This window comes from Heterodontus francisci, chromosome 8, assembly GCF_036365525.1.
Source record: "Heterodontus francisci isolate sHetFra1 chromosome 8, sHetFra1.hap1, whole genome shotgun sequence".
Taxonomy (NCBI): domain Eukaryota; kingdom Metazoa; phylum Chordata; class Chondrichthyes; order Heterodontiformes; family Heterodontidae; genus Heterodontus; species Heterodontus francisci.
In genome coordinates this window covers 16,157,243-16,174,743 of record NC_090378.1, presented here as the reverse complement: position 1 = coordinate 16,174,743, position 17,501 = coordinate 16,157,243, and the positions used below count along the sequence as shown (strand labels likewise).

General features: G+C 45.8%; 1 protein-coding gene across 2 annotated transcripts in view; it reads left to right on the top strand.

Moving 5' to 3' along the window:
* miga1 (mitoguardin 1) overlaps positions 1-17,501 on the top strand; it is a 105,588-nt gene that overhangs the window by 65,748 nt on the left and 22,339 nt on the right. For both annotated transcript variants that reach the window (XM_068036682.1, XM_068036680.1), the window contains exons 10-11: positions 10,198-10,319; positions 11,875-11,947. In XM_068036682.1, the coding sequence (XP_067892783.1) occupies positions 10,198-10,319; positions 11,875-11,947 (195 nt within the window). The remainder of the gene's footprint in view (positions 1-10,197; positions 10,320-11,874; positions 11,948-17,501) is intronic.

The following is a 17,501-nucleotide window of genomic DNA, read 5'->3' as shown; positions in this document are numbered from 1 at the left end:
TGAGTCCTGAAGGCTGTAAAGTGCCTAATCAAAAGATGAGGTGCTGTTTCTTGAGCTTGGGATGAGCTTCACTGGAACACTGCAGAAGGCTGAGGACTGAAATGTGGGCATGAGAGCAAGGTGGTGAATTAAAATGGCAAGCAAACAGACGCTCATGGTCATTCTTGCGGACTTCCGCAAAGCAGTCACCCAATCTGCGCTTGGTCTCCCCAATGTACATTTTGAGCAGTGAATACAGTATACTGAATTGAAAGAAGGACAAGTAAATCGCTGCTTCACCCGGAAGGAGTGTTTGGAGCTTTGGATAATGATGAGGAGAGAGGAGGTAAAAGGGCAGGTATTACACCTCCTGCGATTGCATGGGAAGGTGCTGTGAGAAGGGGACAAGGTGTCGGGCGTAATGGAGGAGTGGACCAGGGTGTCGTGGAGGGAATGGTCCCTTCGGAATACTGACGGAGGGGAGGGGAAGATGTGTTTGGTGCTGGCATCATGCTGGAGGTGGTGGTGGAAAGGCAGGGGATGATCCTTTGGATGTGTAGGCTGGTGGGTTGGAAAGTGAGGTCAAGGGGAATAAAAACAAGAAATGCTGGAACCACTCAGCAGGTCTGGCAGCATCTGTGGAAAGAGAAGCAGAGTTAACGTTTCGGGTCAGTGCCCCTTCTTCGGAAGGTCAAGGGGAACCCTGTCGTGGTTCTGGGAGGGAGGGGAAAAGGTGAGGGCAGAAGTGCGGGAAATGGGTCGGACACAATCGAGGGCCCTGCCAACCACAGTGGGGGGGGAATCCTCGGTTGAGGAAAAAGGAAGACATATCAAGCACTGTTGTGGAAGGTGGCAAAGACATAACAGATGTGATGGGGACAGAGAAACTGGGAGAATGGAATGGAGTCCTTACAGGAGGCAGGGTGTGAAGAAGTGCAGTCGAGGTAGCTGTGGGAGTCGGTGGGCTTATAATGAATATTAATGGCAGCCTATCCCTAGAAATGGAGACAAAGAAATCAAGGAAGGGAAGGGAAGTGTCGGAGATGGACCATGTAAAGGTGAGAGAATGGTGGAAATTGGAAGCAATGTTGATGAAGTTTTCCAGTTCTGGGGGAGAGCAGGAAACGGCACCGATACAGTCATCAATGTACTGGAAAAAGAGTTGGGGAAGGGGGCCTGAGTAGGATTGGAACAAGGAATGTTCGACATATTCCACAAAAAGACAGGCATAATTAGGAGCCATGTGGTTATCCATAGAAACACCTTTTATTTGGAGGAAGTGAGTGGAGTTGAAGGAGAAGTTGTTCAATGTGAGAACAAGTTCAGCCAGGCGGAGGAGGGTGGTGGTGGATAGGGACAGGTAAGGCCTCTGTTCAAGGAAGAAGCGGAGAGCCCTCAGACCGTCCTGGTGGGGATAGAGGTGTAGAGAGATTGGACGTCCATAGTGAAAAGGAGGCGGTTGGGGCCAGGGAACTGGAAATTATCGATATGACGTAGGATGTAGATGGGAAGAGAAAAAATAGAGTCAAGATAGGATGAAATAAGTTCAATGGGGCAGGAACAGGCTGAAACAATGGGTCTACCAGGGCAGTCCTGTTTGTGGATTTTGGGAAGGAGGTAGAAGCGGGCTGTTCAGGGATGCGGGATTGTGAGGTTGGAAGCTGTACATGGAAGATCTCTGGAGGAGATGAGGTCAGTGACAGTCCTGGAGACAGTGGCTTGATGTTCAGTAATGGGGTCATGGTCCAGCGGGAGGTAGGAAGAAGTGTCTGAGAGTTGGCATTCAGCCTCTGCGAGGCAGAGGTCGGTATGCCAGACAACAATAGCACTGCCCTTGTTTTGGTTGATGTTGGTTGAGTGATAAATATTGCCCAGCACACCAGGGGTAACTCCCCCACTCTTCTTCAAAGTAGTACCATAGGATCTTTTACGTCCACCTGAGAGAGTGGACAGTGCCTTGGTTTGAGGTCTCATCCAAAGGACAGCACCTCCTGCAGTGCGGCATTCCCTCAGTACTGCACTGGGAGTGTCAGCCTTGATTATTGTGCTCAAATCTCTGAAGTACGAGTTAATTGGATGCTTCCCTAATGGCTCAGTTGGTAAAGGCAGTGCATTGTAGAGCCATAGAGATCAGTAAGACTCCAGTTCTCTCTCTGGTCAAAGCTGAGGTGGTGGCTGTTTGGCCTTAGTACCCTCAAGCTAAACAGTGAGTAGTCAATGAAGGATTTCTGCTGCTGATTGTTATCTGGTGATTCCTGGTGCTAAGTGTGAATGTCTTTTTTTATTCATTCATGGGATGTGGGTGTCGCTGGCCAGGCCAGCATTTATTGCCCATCCCTAATTGCCCTTGAGAAGGTGGTGGTGAGCTGCCTTCTTGAACCTTTGCAGTCCATTTGGGGTAGGTATACCCACAGTGCTGTTAGGAAGGGAGTTCCAGGATTTTGACCCAATGACAGTGAAGGAACGGCGATATAGTTCCTAGTCAGGATGGTGTGTGACGTGGAGGGGAACTTGCAGGTGGTGGTGTTCCCATGCATTTGCTGCCCTTGTCCTTCTAGTTGGTAGAGGTCGCAGGTTTGGAAGGTGCTGTCTAAGGAGCCTTGGTGCATTGCTGTAGTGCATCTTGTAGATGGTACACACTGCTGCCACTGTGCGTCGGTGGTGGAGGGAGTGAATGTTTGTAGATGGGGTGCCAATCAAGCGGGCTGCTTTATCCTGGATGGTGTCGAGCTTTTTGAGTGTTGTTGGAGCTGCACCCATCCAGGCAAGTGGAGAGTATTCCATCACACTCCTGACTTGTGCCTTGTAGATGGTGGACAGGCTTTGGGGAGTCAGGAGGTGAGTTCCTCGCCTAGGATTCCTAGCCTCTGATCTGCTCTTGTAGCCACGGTATTTATATGGCTACTCCAGTTCAGTTTCTGGTCAATGGTAACCCCTAGGATGTTGATAGTGGGGGATTCAGCGATGGAAATGCCATTGAATGTCAAGGGGAGATGGTTAGATTCTCTCTTGTTGGAGATGGTCATTGCCTGGCACTTGTGTGGCGCGAATGTTACTTGCCACTTATCAGCCCAAGCCTGGATATTGTCCAGGTCTTGCTGCATTTCTACACGGACTGCTTCAGTATCTGAGGAGTCACGAATGGTGCTGAACATTGTGCAATCATCAGCGAACATCTCCACTTCTGACCTTATGATAGTAGGTTTGGGAATGGCTTTGTTTGGAAGAGATCACAAATGTTCTTTAGTTAGCCTCAGGTATTACTAGCCTTGAGTGAGATGTCTGAACCCCATGGAACTGAACTCCAGTAGGAGCCAATAGGGCTGATCCTCCTGTACTGTTCCCGACTGAGCACCGAGGACCACAGTGTCTCTATAAGAAGCATAGAGACAAACATTCTTGGCCTGGATTATCAGAATCCCACAGCTACCCTTCCAATGTAAACCCATCCCTTGGGAATGGAGAAGTAATGGGGGAGTGGGGTTGAACAGGAACTGGTTGGAGGCCGGGAGAGCAGCCAGGAGGTCAAGTAATAGAGATAAACATACCTACAACTACCTCCTCCCTTTGGGTTGCAGCATGTTTTCCTTTAACCAGAATAATTAACCAGCGATTGGACATAAATACAGAGTCACAACATCCTTTGCCCAGCTAACTTTGGTATTTAACCTTTCTCCACTGCTTTAGGAATAGTTTCGAAGAATTATTGAGGTGATGGTTGGCCAGATTATCAGACAAACTATCTAATTCCTGAACATGGCGACTGAGTGGGTTTCATTTCTAGCTTGCATGATAGAATAATGTTCGTGTTTATATGAACCTAACAACCAATCTCACTGTTTAAAAATGCAATTTGGCTTGTTATAGTGCTTGAACCCAAATCTGGGAGGTTTTTAAAACACGAAGGCTGGAATTTTATGTCCTCCTCTCAGGAGCGGCTGGAGGCAGGGGGCGTGCGTAAAATTGAGTGGGAGGTGGTGGGGGGGTGGGGGTTGGTGTACCGCTCCACTCACGTACCCACCCCCCCACTGCCATTTACCAGTAGCGGGGAGGTTGAAAATGGCCCACCCACCCCAGGCCAGTTGAGGCCCTTAAATGGCCAATTAATTGCCACTTGCGGGCCTCCTCTCACCGCTGCTGGTATTTTACCTGTGGCGGCCAGGAGCTTCAGCACCTGAGGAGGCCGCCCAGTAATACCTGGCCTCCTCCTTGCCGGCCCGGGAGAGTTGGGGGGAGGCCCTTCTAATCAGACACCCAGTGCCGCACAGAGGAGCACCCCCCCCCCATGCCCCCAAGCAGCACTAGCCACCTCCAATGGAGTACCCACCCTGCCCTCCTGAACGATCCCCACCCTCCTCGTCGGGGCCCAGCCAAATGTCCAAAACCCCACTCACTTTTATGGAGGTCGACGCCCATGGCACTCGTCTGGCTGGGTGCATTTCCAGCAGTGGCCACCATTCCTAGTGGCGCTGCTGGGACTTAAGAGCATCAGGCCCGCTGATTGGCCGTCAGCTCTTGGAAGTGGGACTGCCTGCCTCAGAGGGGCAGAAGTCCCGCCCGAGGTCGGGTAAGGGCCTGGGCCTTGCAAAATTGCTGCCGGTGGGAGGGGCCTCCGCTGCCACGAAAAATTCCAGCCCAAGAGGTAGAAATGTGCCTTGGGGTGGGGGTAGTGTAATATGGGCAATGTCGCATCTGCCACCCCTTGTACACCATGCCTGATGGCCAATTCCAACAACTTCAATAGAACTGAATCTTATGCGGTCTGCTTAGTCTATGAGGAATTTCTAACTCTAACTTGCCGTTCTTTCAGGCTGCATGCACACAGAATTAGTGTGGAAAGATCTCTTCTTCACACTAATGCTGAACTTACAAAGTAACTCTGGAGTCAGGACCTGAGCCAATTCTGGACCAAAGCAGAGACTTCCTGGAGGCAGCCTCATACTGCTTGGGTTTGACACTGCTCAGTCTTTATATCAGGCAAACTGGGCGTCCGAAGCCCTGTCTGATCCGCTGAATGGTTGAGTTCCAGCAAAGGAGGGTTCAGCCAAGGTGGAACCCGAGCTGTCGCTGTCAGTCTCAGACTGGTGAATATCAGCTCCTACACGTAGTTAGGACACTCATCTCTCAAACTATAAGATGCACAACATAATGAGATAGGGCAGCAACACAAAGTGGATCACTGTGCCAGCCTGGTAACTCCTACTAGTCAGCTGTGACTCCATGGGTAGCACTCTTGCCTCTGAGTCAGAAGATCATTGGTTCGAATTCCCCTCCAGAGACTTGTAAGAAAAATCTAGGCTGATGTTCCAGTGCAATACTGAGGGAATGCCACACTGTCAGAGGTGCTGTCTATTGGATGAGATATTAAACTGAGGCCCCGTCTGCTCTTTCAGGAGGATATAAAACATCCTGTGGCACTATATTGAAGGGGAGTTCTCCCTGGTGTCCTGGCCAATATTTACCCCCCAGCCAACATCACGAAAACAGATGATTTGGTCAATGCTGTTTTTGGGGCCTTGCTGTGTGTGCAAATAGGCTCCAATGTGACAACCATGATTACACTTTCAAAGGATTTAATTGGTTGTGATGTGCTTTTGGACATCCTGAGACCATGAAAGGTGCTACATCAATGCAAGTCCTTTCCTTTTCCCTTGAGTAAATCTATGGGACCGTAATGTACTGTTCCAGAGTTCTATTTACTTGATAATTGAACAGGTGAGTCATATTCTAGGAACCTTCAATCCAGTTTACATGGCCAAGAGTCCCCTTAATCACCCTCTCGGAAGGTTTTGTTACTCATACCTCAGAAACTGTTGAAGGCCATAAAAGCTGCAGGGCTGTCAGAAAAGAGCAGGGCAAGTGGGATTTTCAAGGAGTTGGCACAGGCATGGTGGGCTGAATGTCCTCCTTCCCTACTATAAGATTGAGGGGTGACCTAATAGAGATGTGTAAAATTATTAGAGGATTCGATAGGGTAGATATTGAGAAGATTTTTCAACTTGCATGCGAGACTGGAACTAAAGGCCATAACTATAGGTATTCACTAATAGATCCAAGAGTGAAACAGAGAAAACATTCCAAGGCACTTCACAGGAGCATTGTCAAACAAAGTTTGGCACGGAGCCATGTAAAGAGCTTTAGGGCAGATAACCAAAAGCTTAGTTAAAGAGTTAGGTTTTAAGAAACGGCAAACGAGGAGAGGCTGGGAATCATAGAGGCTTTGGGAGAAAATTCCAGAGCTTAGGGCCTAGGGAGCTAGAGGCACGGCCACCAATGGTCGAGTGATTAAAATCTCACACCACAGTTAAGACAGAGAATCTCTGTCTCGGTGATAAGCAAGGCAAGAGGTCAGACATGCAACCCTGCGCATTCCAACCGTCACACGTTAAGTCTGTCGTCTGTTGGCCCTGGTGTTGACTGTTAGCAGGGAGAGAGAACATTGCTTTAACTTTAAAAAAACACAAACAGCACTTCGGAGAGAATTGCCTGTTTCTGACAGCTGGCACTATTCAAACCTCCCTCATTTTATACTTAATAAAAAAACAAATTACTTGCGGTCGGAAGTGCTATTCGCAGTAAGATTCAGGCTGTGTAAAACCGTTTGAAAGCTGAGAAAAGAAAGTTACGTAATCGTAAATTGGAGTTTAAATCAACGAGCTGGCTGTTACTTCCGATTAGTCAGTGACTCTGACAGAACTTTCAAGCTGTTCCTGTTGTTATTGCAGAGAAATAAATCATTTCAAAAATTCCTAGAAAATCCAACTTGATGATGCAGGCTAATTCCATCCTATTTAATAAATAAGTTTCCACTGTTATGATCTGGAATGCACTGCCTGAAAGGGTAGTGGAGCAGTTTCAATAGGAACCTTCAAAAGGGAATTAGAAAAATATTTGAAGGGGAAAAGTTGCAGGACTATGGGGAAGGAGCAGGGGCATGCGACGAATTGGATAGCTCTTTCAAACAGCTGGGCTGAAAGGCCTTTTTCTGTGCTGTATCATTCTATCAAATTTACCAATTACCTACAAATAAGACAAGCTAGCAGAATGTACATTTTAATACATATAGGAGCATTAAAAAAAAAATCAGTATATTGTACCAAGAGTTGTGTAGCTAGTTTTGGCGACAAATATCAGGTAAGGAAGTATGTTTTAATTCTTTAAGTAGCTTGTCTGACGGGGTTCTATATATAAATATATATAAATCTTACATTTGCATGCCAGAATGAATGCCAAAACTGGAATCCCAAGATTCTGACTGGATCCCAGAGAGTTTTTTTTAATTTTTAATTGCTCCCTGGATCTGGATGACCCCTGACAAGGCTGCATTTATTGACCATACCTGGCCACTCTGAATTTGTACAGCTGAATGGCTTGATAGACCACTTACGAGTCAAGCAGATAGAGTGGTACAGGAGTCACACGTGGGCCAGTGTAGGTCAGGGGGTGGGGCAGAATTCACTGTATAAAGGACATCAGTGAATTTGCTGGGTTTTTACATCAGGACAATAGAGTCCTGAAAGTCCTCTGTCATTTTGCTGCTAAATCGTCCTGCAGGGTGGTCAGGACTTTGAGGTGGGTGAGGAAATCGGGGCAGGACTTGGATCTGGAATCTCTTCTTTTTCCATCTTAAAATTCAGTTGAACGTGGAGCTTCTGCCACAGAGCAAGATGGGATTGGCAACGTGATCCATCAGAATGGCCGCTAGTTCCATTTCCCTCGCATGAACCAGGCACAACCCTGTTATCCTGACATGATTGGGGCCCGTTGTCATGTTAGACATGCATGGGTGGCTGGCATTTATTGCCCCTTCTCAGTTGCTCAGTTGCCTTCAAAGCAAGAGGGTTCGAGTACAGAAGCAGGGATGTCTTGCTGCAATTATACAGGGCCTTGGTGAGACCACACCTGGAATATTGTGTGCCGTTTTGGTCTCACTATCTGAGGAAGGATGTTCTTGCTATAGAGGGAGTGCAGTGAAGTTTTACCAGACTGATTCCTGGGATGGCGGGACTGACGTATGAGGAGGGATTGAGTCGGTTAGGATTATATTCGCTGGAGTTCAGAAGAGTGAGGGGGGATCTCATACAAACCTATAAAATTCTAACAGGACTTGACAGGGTAGATGCAGGAAGGATGTTCCCGATGGTGGGGGAGTCCAGAACCAGGGGTCACAGTCCAAGGATATGGGTAAACCTTTCAGGACTGAGATGAGGAGAAATTTCTTCACCCAGAGAGTGGTGAGCCTGTGGAATTTGCTACCACAGAAAGCAGTTGAGGCCAAAACATTGTATGTTTTCAAGAAGGAGTTAGATATAGCTCTTGGGTCTAAAGGGATCAAAGGATATGGGGGAATGCTGGAGCAGGCTCCTGAGTTGGATGATCAGCCATGATCATAATGAATGGCTGAGCAGGCTCGAAGGGCCGAATGGCCTACTCCTGCTCCTATTTTCTATGCCACTGTCTCCTGAAGGACAGTTGGGTTTTTACAACAATCCAAGAGCTTCTACTTTTATTGATAACAGATTTTTAAAAAGGAATTCGAATTCTCAGCCAGGCTGGGATCTGAACTCACGCCCTCTGGATTATGCGTCCAGTCTTTCTGATTATTAATCGAGTTATTTGAGAGAGATCACATATCATTGGGCAGGCAGCAAGTTTGGGGAGATGGTGGTGTAGTGGTAATGTCACTGAACTAGTAATCCAGAGGCCCAGGCTATTGCCCTGAGGACATGTGTTTGAATCCCACCAAGGCAGCTGGTGGAATTTAAATTCAATTAATTAATAAATTCAATTAATAAAAAGATCAGTAGTGATGCCAGGAAACTATCATTGATTGTTGTAAAACCCCATCTGGTTCACCAACGTCTTTTAGGGAAGGAAATCTGCCATCCTTACCTGGTCTGGCCTACATGTGGCTCCACACCCACAGCAATGTGGTTAACTCTTAAGTGTCCACCGAAATGGCCTAGCAAGCCACTCAGTTCTCAAGGGATGGGCAACAAATGCTGGCCTTGCCAGCGATGCCCACATCCCATGAAATAATTTTTTTTTAAATTTGAATTTACAGGTTGGCCAAATATTTGAAAGAGCTTTGGCCAGCGCGGTGAGCAATCCTCACTCACCACCCACCCCTGTCCCAAGTCCTGCTTTTGGTAAACCTGGCTATCCAACCCGGACCTGACTGTGTGTGTCAGGTTCGGGTCGGGTTGGGTCGAAATTCTGAGTCCAGCATTCGGGCCCGGCTGGGGTCGGGCTGGATGCCACTTCCGGGAAGTCACGGGATCAGGCTTACCCATGATCCCCCACAACTCCAGCTGCAGGAATAGCCTGCCGCCGGAACGGACGAAGGAGATTCGTGTCGGGTAGGGTCGGTTCGGGTGTGAAAAAAATTAAAGGGCTCGGGTCGGGTTCGGGTTGGTTGTGGGCGGGTCAGGTTTTAATTTTATACCCGAGCCAGGCTTTAGCTAAAGGGGTGCCATAGCAGTGCCCAAAATATGCTATTGCCCATGACCCCAAGGTTTAGTACAGACCAGGCACAAGTTCGTGGAGTATGTGGAAGCTGCAGATCCATCTACAGGAGGTTAGCAAAGGAAAATTCTAGACTAAGACATCTGAATGTTTCATGCATTTCTTGAGATATTTGTTTCATTTTGTCACTGAATGGCACTGCATTTGATTGAAAGAAAGACTTGCATTTATATAGCGTCATTCACAATCTCAGGACATCCCAAAGTGCTTTACAGCCAACTAAGTACTTTATAAAATGAAGTTGTTGTTGTAATGTAGGCAACGCTAGAGCTAATCCGCACACTGCAATGTGATAATGACCAGATCATCTGCATTAGTGATGGTTGTTGAGTGATCAATATTGGCTAAAATGCCAAGGAGAACTCCATTGCTCTTTTTCAAATATTGCCATGGGATCTTTTACACCTCTTGAGAGGGCAGTCGAGGCCTCGGTTTAATGTGTCATCTGAAAGACAGCACCTCTGACAGTGCAGCACTCCCTCAACATGGCATTGAGGTGACAGCTTTGATTTTATGCTCAAAGTCTCTGGAGTGGGACTGAACCCACAATTTTCTAACCCGGCCGAGACAAAGTTTCCAACTGAACCACGGCTGGCTCTTAACTAATTGCTCTTAATTTCTAATTCTGGTTTGTTCTGTGATGTGTCAAAAAGAGTTTGATGATTTGCCTTTTTATCCGAATGCTCCCAACAGCTTACAGAGCACAGAGTCAATCGAGGTGGTGCTTACGGTCTGGGGTCCTGGTGTCACCTGCCACTTTATGAAGAAGCAATGCATTTGGCAGAAGATGGGAACGTTTTTTGCCGGGTACTAAGGTAAACAAATCTCTATCGCTGTGATTAACTGGTTAATCTGCAGAGATAAAGGGGGATAAATGGGATCCCACTCCCCCCCCCCACCCCCGTCACCCCCACTGAAATCAGGTGCAGGGGTCGTGTTGTGCGATTAACCCACGCCCATTGATTGAAATGCAGGCAGCACGCCAACTTCATGTTGCCTGCTCAGCAGAATGATTGCTGCAAATAGCCAGCATTAACCATGCTGCTCATTGGCTGTATGATCAAAAGGGGGTCCAAAATCATAATGTCCTAGCAGTACATAAAGATAGCTCTCACCTCTTAAAGTGGAGATGTATTGTAGTTGGAGCAGTGAAGTGAACCTGACTTGAAGAAGGGCACAACATGGGAGAGTGTGAGCTCTAAGGTTTTCAGATGCTACATTGGAGGCCATGGTGGAGGAGGTGAAAAATATCTGCAGGGGGCCAGAGACCCTCCAAAGGCAGTGGGAGCAAATACCCGTGGAGGTAAGTACCAAGACTCTAGCCAAGGACCTGGGTGCAGTGCCGCAAGAAGTTCAATGACCTCACCCGAGTGGTCAAGGTCAGTGAATGCATCTTCAAATGCCTTATCCCACCAACTGCACCACTAGTCTCAGACACTACTCAAATCACCACACCCCCATCACTCACCTACCAACAATCTCTAGAAATCAGGACTCATACCTAACATTCACATGCTTCATCTCATTCTCAAACACTTAGCGCTGCTGCAGGCCCTCACATCCCCACCTCACAGCTTGCACATACTACCTGCTATTCAACCATGACAGCCACATCATCCAAACAGATTGCACCACACTCACTGACACATTTCCCACTCTCTTGCAGGACGAGGTGGCACACAACCCAAGGCAGCAGGGAGAATCACTAGGTGAACAGGCGCTCCTGCATGTCCTAACCCCCATGGAGGGGACGGTGCTATCCATTACTGCAATGGCTATTGCTGAGCCTGTGGCCAGCGGCAGATCTGAATGAACTGAAGATGCTTGTATCCTCATACCAAAACCTCCTTCTCACATCCCACTTCCTCCTCTTTTGACGTACAAGCTGCACCCACCCCCGACACCCACCAACCACATCCCTACCCTTGTGCCTTTCTCCTTTCAGATACCAAAGAACTGCAGCCTAGCCAGACAGTGAAAATCAGTGAGAAGTGAGGATAAAGATGCACTGTCATTCATTTCCGCACTTGCGGCCACCAGCTCAGATACTGTTCTATCCTTTTTAGATCCAAAGTGGATGACCTTGCATTTCCCAACATTAAAATCCATTTGCAACAGTTTTGCCTGTTTACTTAATCTATTAACATTAACAATCATGTTAGACTATCTTATCTTTTGTCTTTACAGAGGCTAATGGATTTGTTGTATTTTATCCAACATTTTCTGACTAATCTGTGGTATAAATGTCCAGTAGATAGCAAGTTGTCTCAAATAATGGAAAAAAGTTATACAGTCCAGTTCTGTTATTAAACATTTTTGACAAAAATGATGTTCTTAATATTTGTTTTCATCTTATGTTTTGTCCAAAAGGACCGAGCTGCTAGAATGTGTTGGGGACATTGATTTTCTGGCCAAGGTACACTGTGTGCGTCAAGCTTTCCAGGTAACATCATCAGAGATTACTTGTTCAATTAATATATGAGAACAAATATGTTTCTAAATCATGATTTATAAATCATCGGTTAAGCCTCAGTTGGAGTATTGCGTCCAATTCTGGGCACCAAACTTTAGGAAGAATGCCAAGGCTTGGAGAGGGTGCAGAAAAGGTTTACTAGAATGGTACTGGGGTGAGGGACTTCAGTTGTACGGAGAGACTAGTTGGGACATTTTACTGGTACACATTGAACCGCCTGATGTCCACAGGGAAAACATTCTCCTCAAAGAACACCACTGGATGACAGCTAATGAAGCACTCCCATTGATACAGGACCTCAAAATAAATCCCAGTTACTCACCTGAAATCTCGTAGCCCCGACTGGAACACACTCCACACCCTACAAACAGTTATGAGGCAAGATTGGATTGGCTAGGGTTGTTTTCCTTGGAACAGAGAAGGCTGAGGGGCGACTTAATTGAGGTGTACAAAATAATGAAGAGCCTGGATAGAGTAGACTGGAAGGACCTGTTTCCCCTCGCGGAGAGGCTAATTGCATAGAAACATAGAAAATAGGAGCAGGATTAGGCCATTCAGCCCTTCAGGGGGCACAGCTTTAAGGAGATTGGTAGAAGTAATAGAGGGGACATGAGGAAAACCTTTTTTGTGGGTGCCTGAAATTCACTACCAGGATCGGTAGTGGAGGCAGAAACCCTCAACTCATTTAAAAGGTACCTGGAACAGCACCTGATGTGCTGTAACCTGCAAGGCTATAGACCAGGTGCTGGAAGGTGGGCTTAGATTGGGCGGCTACTTTTTTCAGCCGGCGAAGACACGATGGGCTGAATGGCCTCCTTCTGTGCCGTAACTTTTCTATGATTCTATGACAGCCCCACCTCTCAATGGCGCACCTCCTTGTTGGCTGCTAACATCACCAACTGCAGCCTGGCAACTGACCCAAGCGGTGCGGACCCGGGTTTCAACCTCCCGCGGAAAATCTGGCCAACCCTCAACCGCTTGAGGACGGGTCAGGGAAGATGCGGCCACGTCTGCACAAGTCGAACATGAGAAACAGCTCAAATTGTAACTGTGGCCGTCCAAGTCAGACCATCGCCCACATCGTGAACTCTTACCCTGAGAGATCCATTCCTGGTGGCATCACAACCATTCATACTGCATCAGCTGAAGCTGTTGAATGGATTGTTAACCTCGATATCGAAATATAACTGCTTCCCCGGCTGTACAAAAATATATATGTGTATATATGTCATATATGTATAAGTTGTTGTAGTAATACTCGAAGCTACAACAAAGGACTATTTGCATGCCAAACTGCAGAAGCATCGTGTGATAGACAGGGCTAAGCGATCCCACAACCAACAGAGCAGATCTAATCTTTGCAGTCCTGCCACATCCAGTCGTGAATGGTGGTGGACAATTAAACAACAGGATAACAACAAGTAACAAATATCCCCGACCTCAGTGGCGCAGTGGCTAGCACCGCAGCCTCACAGCTCCAGCGACCCGGGTTCAGTTCTGGGTACTGTTTGTGTGGAGTTTGCAAGTTCTCCCTGTGACCGTGTGGGTTTCCTCCGGCTGCTCTGGTTTGCTCCCACAGCCAAAGACTTGCGGTTTGATAGGTTAATTGGCCATTGTAAAAAAATTGCCCCTAGTATAGGTAGGTGGTAGGAGAATGGAGGGAAAGTGGGGATGTGAGAGGGAAAAATGGGATTAATGTAGGATTAGTATAAATGGGTGGTTGATGGTCGGCACGGACTCGGTGGGCCGAAGGGCCTGTTTCGGTGCTGTATGACTCTATAATGAGTATATTTTTTTGTTGTAGATCTGTCATTGCTATTTCATTCCAGCTTTTTTTTTAGCATTTTCATAAGAACATAGGAAATAAGAACAGGAGTAGACCATTCAGCCCCTCAAACCTGCTCTACCATTCAATAAGATCATGGCTGATCTGATTGCGGACTTAACTCCACTTTCCTGCTTGTCCCCCATAACCCTTGACTCCCTTGTAGATCAAAAATCTGTCTAACTCAGCCTTGAATATATTCAATGACCCAGCCTCCACTGCTGTCTCGGGAAGAGAATTCCAAAGATTAATGACCCTCTGAGAGAAAATTCCCCCTCATTTCCTTCTTAAATGGGAGACCCCTTATTTTAAAACTGTGTCCCCTAGTTCTAGATTTCCCCATGAGGGGAAACGTCCTCTCAGCATCTACCCTGACAAGCCCCTCAGAATCTTATATGTTTCAATACGATCACCTCTCATTCGTCTAAACTCCAATGATTATAGGCCCAAGCTGCTCAACCTTTCCTCATAAGACGACCTCTTCATCCTAGGAATCGTCTAATGAACCTTCTCTTAACTGCTTCCAATGTAAGTGTATCCCTCCTTAAGTAATGTGTACAGTACTTTAGGTACCGTCTCACCAATACCCTGTACAGTTGTAGCAAGACTTCCCTACTTTTATGCTCCATCCCCCTTGCAATAAATGTCAACATTCCATTTGCCACCCTAATTACTTGCTGTACCTGGATGCTAACTTTTTGTGATTCATGTACAAGGACACCCAGATTCCTCTGTACCGCAGCATTCTGCAGTCTCTCTCCACTTAAATAATATTCTGCTTTTCTATTCTTTCCGCCAAAGTGGACAACCTCACATTTTCCCACATTATACTGCATCTGCCAAATTTTTGCTCACTCACTTAACCTATCTATATCTCTTTGCAGACACTTTGTGTCTTCCTCACAACTTGCTTTCCTATCTATCTTTGTATTGTCAGCAAATTTGGTACACTCCATCCCTTCATCCAAGTCATTAATATCGATTGTAAATAGTTGAGGCCCTAGCACTTATCTTTGTGGCACCCCATTAGTTATGGATTGCTAATTTGAAAATGCCCCATTTATCCCAACTCTCTGTTTCCTGTTATTTAGCCAATCCTCTATCTATGCTAATATATTACCACCAACACCATGAGCTCTTATCTTGTGTAGTAACTTTTTATGTGGCACCTTATCGAATGCCTTTTGGAAAGCTTTTGAAGATATTCCCCGAGCGTGGCAATTATCTGTCTGGGAACTTTTCAACCTTGCTTGACAGTGGACTGTACTTATACTCCACCTTGTGTGAAGATCAAGCCATCAGGTTATTGACTTGATGTGGTCTTAACCTCTTGACCTCAGTGTACTCCGGCCCTAGATGCAGCCTTGGCTTCGAAGTTCTACGCCTACTGTTTGCATCTATGTGTGTCCAACACTATAGTCCATTGATGTGAAAGGCATTCATAATCCCAGGATTATTTATAACTTCAGGACATAAGTAAGTTTTCCATCGCACCAAAACTGTGGAATGATGAGATGTTTAAAACTTATATCAATACTGTGCTAGATAATGATAACTACTGTTTGTATCCCATAATGTGAAGCAAATTCAATTATTTGCTGTATTAAAGGGTGATTAGTTATAGCAATAAAATCAATAATAAATTGCAAAAAAATTCTGATGCCCTTTGTGCAATAAAATGGATGGTCTCACATTATTTCTGTATTTATATCGGACAATTCAATAACATGCCTTTGTTCAAAGATTGTGAGTGGCTGCTGTTTGATACATTGGACTGAATGTTCTTCAGGTGTTTGTATTGTGTTTCTACTTCAATTGAGAAAATACTGAGGAGTTTGGTATTTGTAGACTGGCTTCATGGGAGTAATCTGTTTAACCCTTTTATAGGCTTTCTACAGATTTTATTGTTTAACTAACTTAGTTGAGTTTTTTGATGAGGTAAGAGAAGGTTGATGAGGGTAATGTGGCTGATGTGGTATACCTGGACTTTCAAAAGGCATTTGATGAAGTGCCACAGAGCAGGCTTGTTGGCAAAATTAGAGACCATGGAATAAAAGGGAGAGTAGCAGCATTGGTATGAAATTAGCTGAATGACAGGAAGCAGAGAGTCGTGGTGAATAGTTGTTTTTTGGAGTGGAGGAAGTTATATAGTGGGGTCAGTGTTAGGATCCCTGCTTTTCCTGATCTATATTAATGACCTAGACTTGGGCATAAAGGAATTTCAAAATCTAAGGATGACACAAAACTTGGAAGTATTGTGAACTGTGAGGAAGATAGTGATAAACTTCAAGAGGACATAGGGTGGTGAAATAGGCAGACAAGTGGCAGATGAAATTTAATGCAAAATCATGTGAAGTGATTCATTTTGGTAGTAGGAAGAATTATGAGAGGCAATATAAATTAAAGGGGACAATTCTAAAGGGAGTGCTTGAGCAGAAGGACCCGGGGTATATGTGCACAAATCATTGATGGCTGCAGGGCAGATTGACATTAATAAAGCATATGCGATCCTGGGCTTTATAAATAGGGGCATAGAGTACAAAAGCAAAGAACTTATGATAAACCTGTATAAGAGACTGGTTCGACCTCAGTTGGAGTATTGTGTCTAGTTCTGGGCACCACACTTTAGGAAGGATACTAAGGCATTAGAGAGGGCGTAGAATAGATTCACAAGAATGGTTCCAGGAATGAGCAACTTAGTTACGTGGATAGGTTGGGGAAGCTGTGTCTGTTCTCCTTGGATAAGAGATTAAGAGGAGATTTTATAGAGGTATTCAAAATCATGAGGGGTCTGGACAGAGTGGATAGAGAGAAACTGTTCCTGTTGGTGGATAGATCGAGAACCTGAGGGCACCGATTTCAGGTGATTGGCAAATGAACTAAAATAGACACGAGGAAAAGCTTTTTTACGCAGTGAGTGGTTAGGATCTGGAATGCACGACCTGAGAGTGCGGTGGTGGCAGATTCAATTGTGGCTTTCAAAAGGGAATTGGATAAGTATCTGAAGAGAAAACATTTACAGGGCTACGGGGAAAAGGCAGGGAGTGGGACTAATTGAGTTGCTCTTACAGAGAGCCAGCATGGACACGATGGGTCAAACGGCCGCTTTCTGTGCTGTAACCATTCTGTGATTCTAAGTTGTGATTGTTCTTCTTACAGCAGGGAAGATTAAGGGGTGATTTAATAGCGATGTTCAAAATTATGAGGGGATTTGATAAGAGTAGATAGGAAACTGTTTCACTGGCAGGAGGGTCAGTAACCAGTAGGTGCAGATTTAAGATATTTGGCAAAAGAACCTGAGGAGAGATTAGGAGAGGTTTTAAATGCAGTGAGTTGTTATGATCTGGAATGCACTGCCTGAAAGGGTGGCGGAAGCAGATTCAATAATAACTTTCAAAAGAGAATTGGATATATACTTGAAAAGGAAAAGTTTGCAGGGCTAAGGGGAAAGAGCAGGGAAGTGGATTATATTGGATAGCTGCTTCAAAGAGCCAGTATAAGCATGATGGGCCAAATGGTCTCCTTCTGTACTGTAAGATTCTGTGATTCTATCAATTTAGAATATTAGGCTTTTAATCAATGTGCAAGGTAATGAAATACTTTTGAAGTGTCGTCATTGTTGCAATGTAGGAAATGATTCCTGGGATGGTGGGACTGACGTATGAGGAGAGATTGATTCGGTTAGGATTATATTCGTTG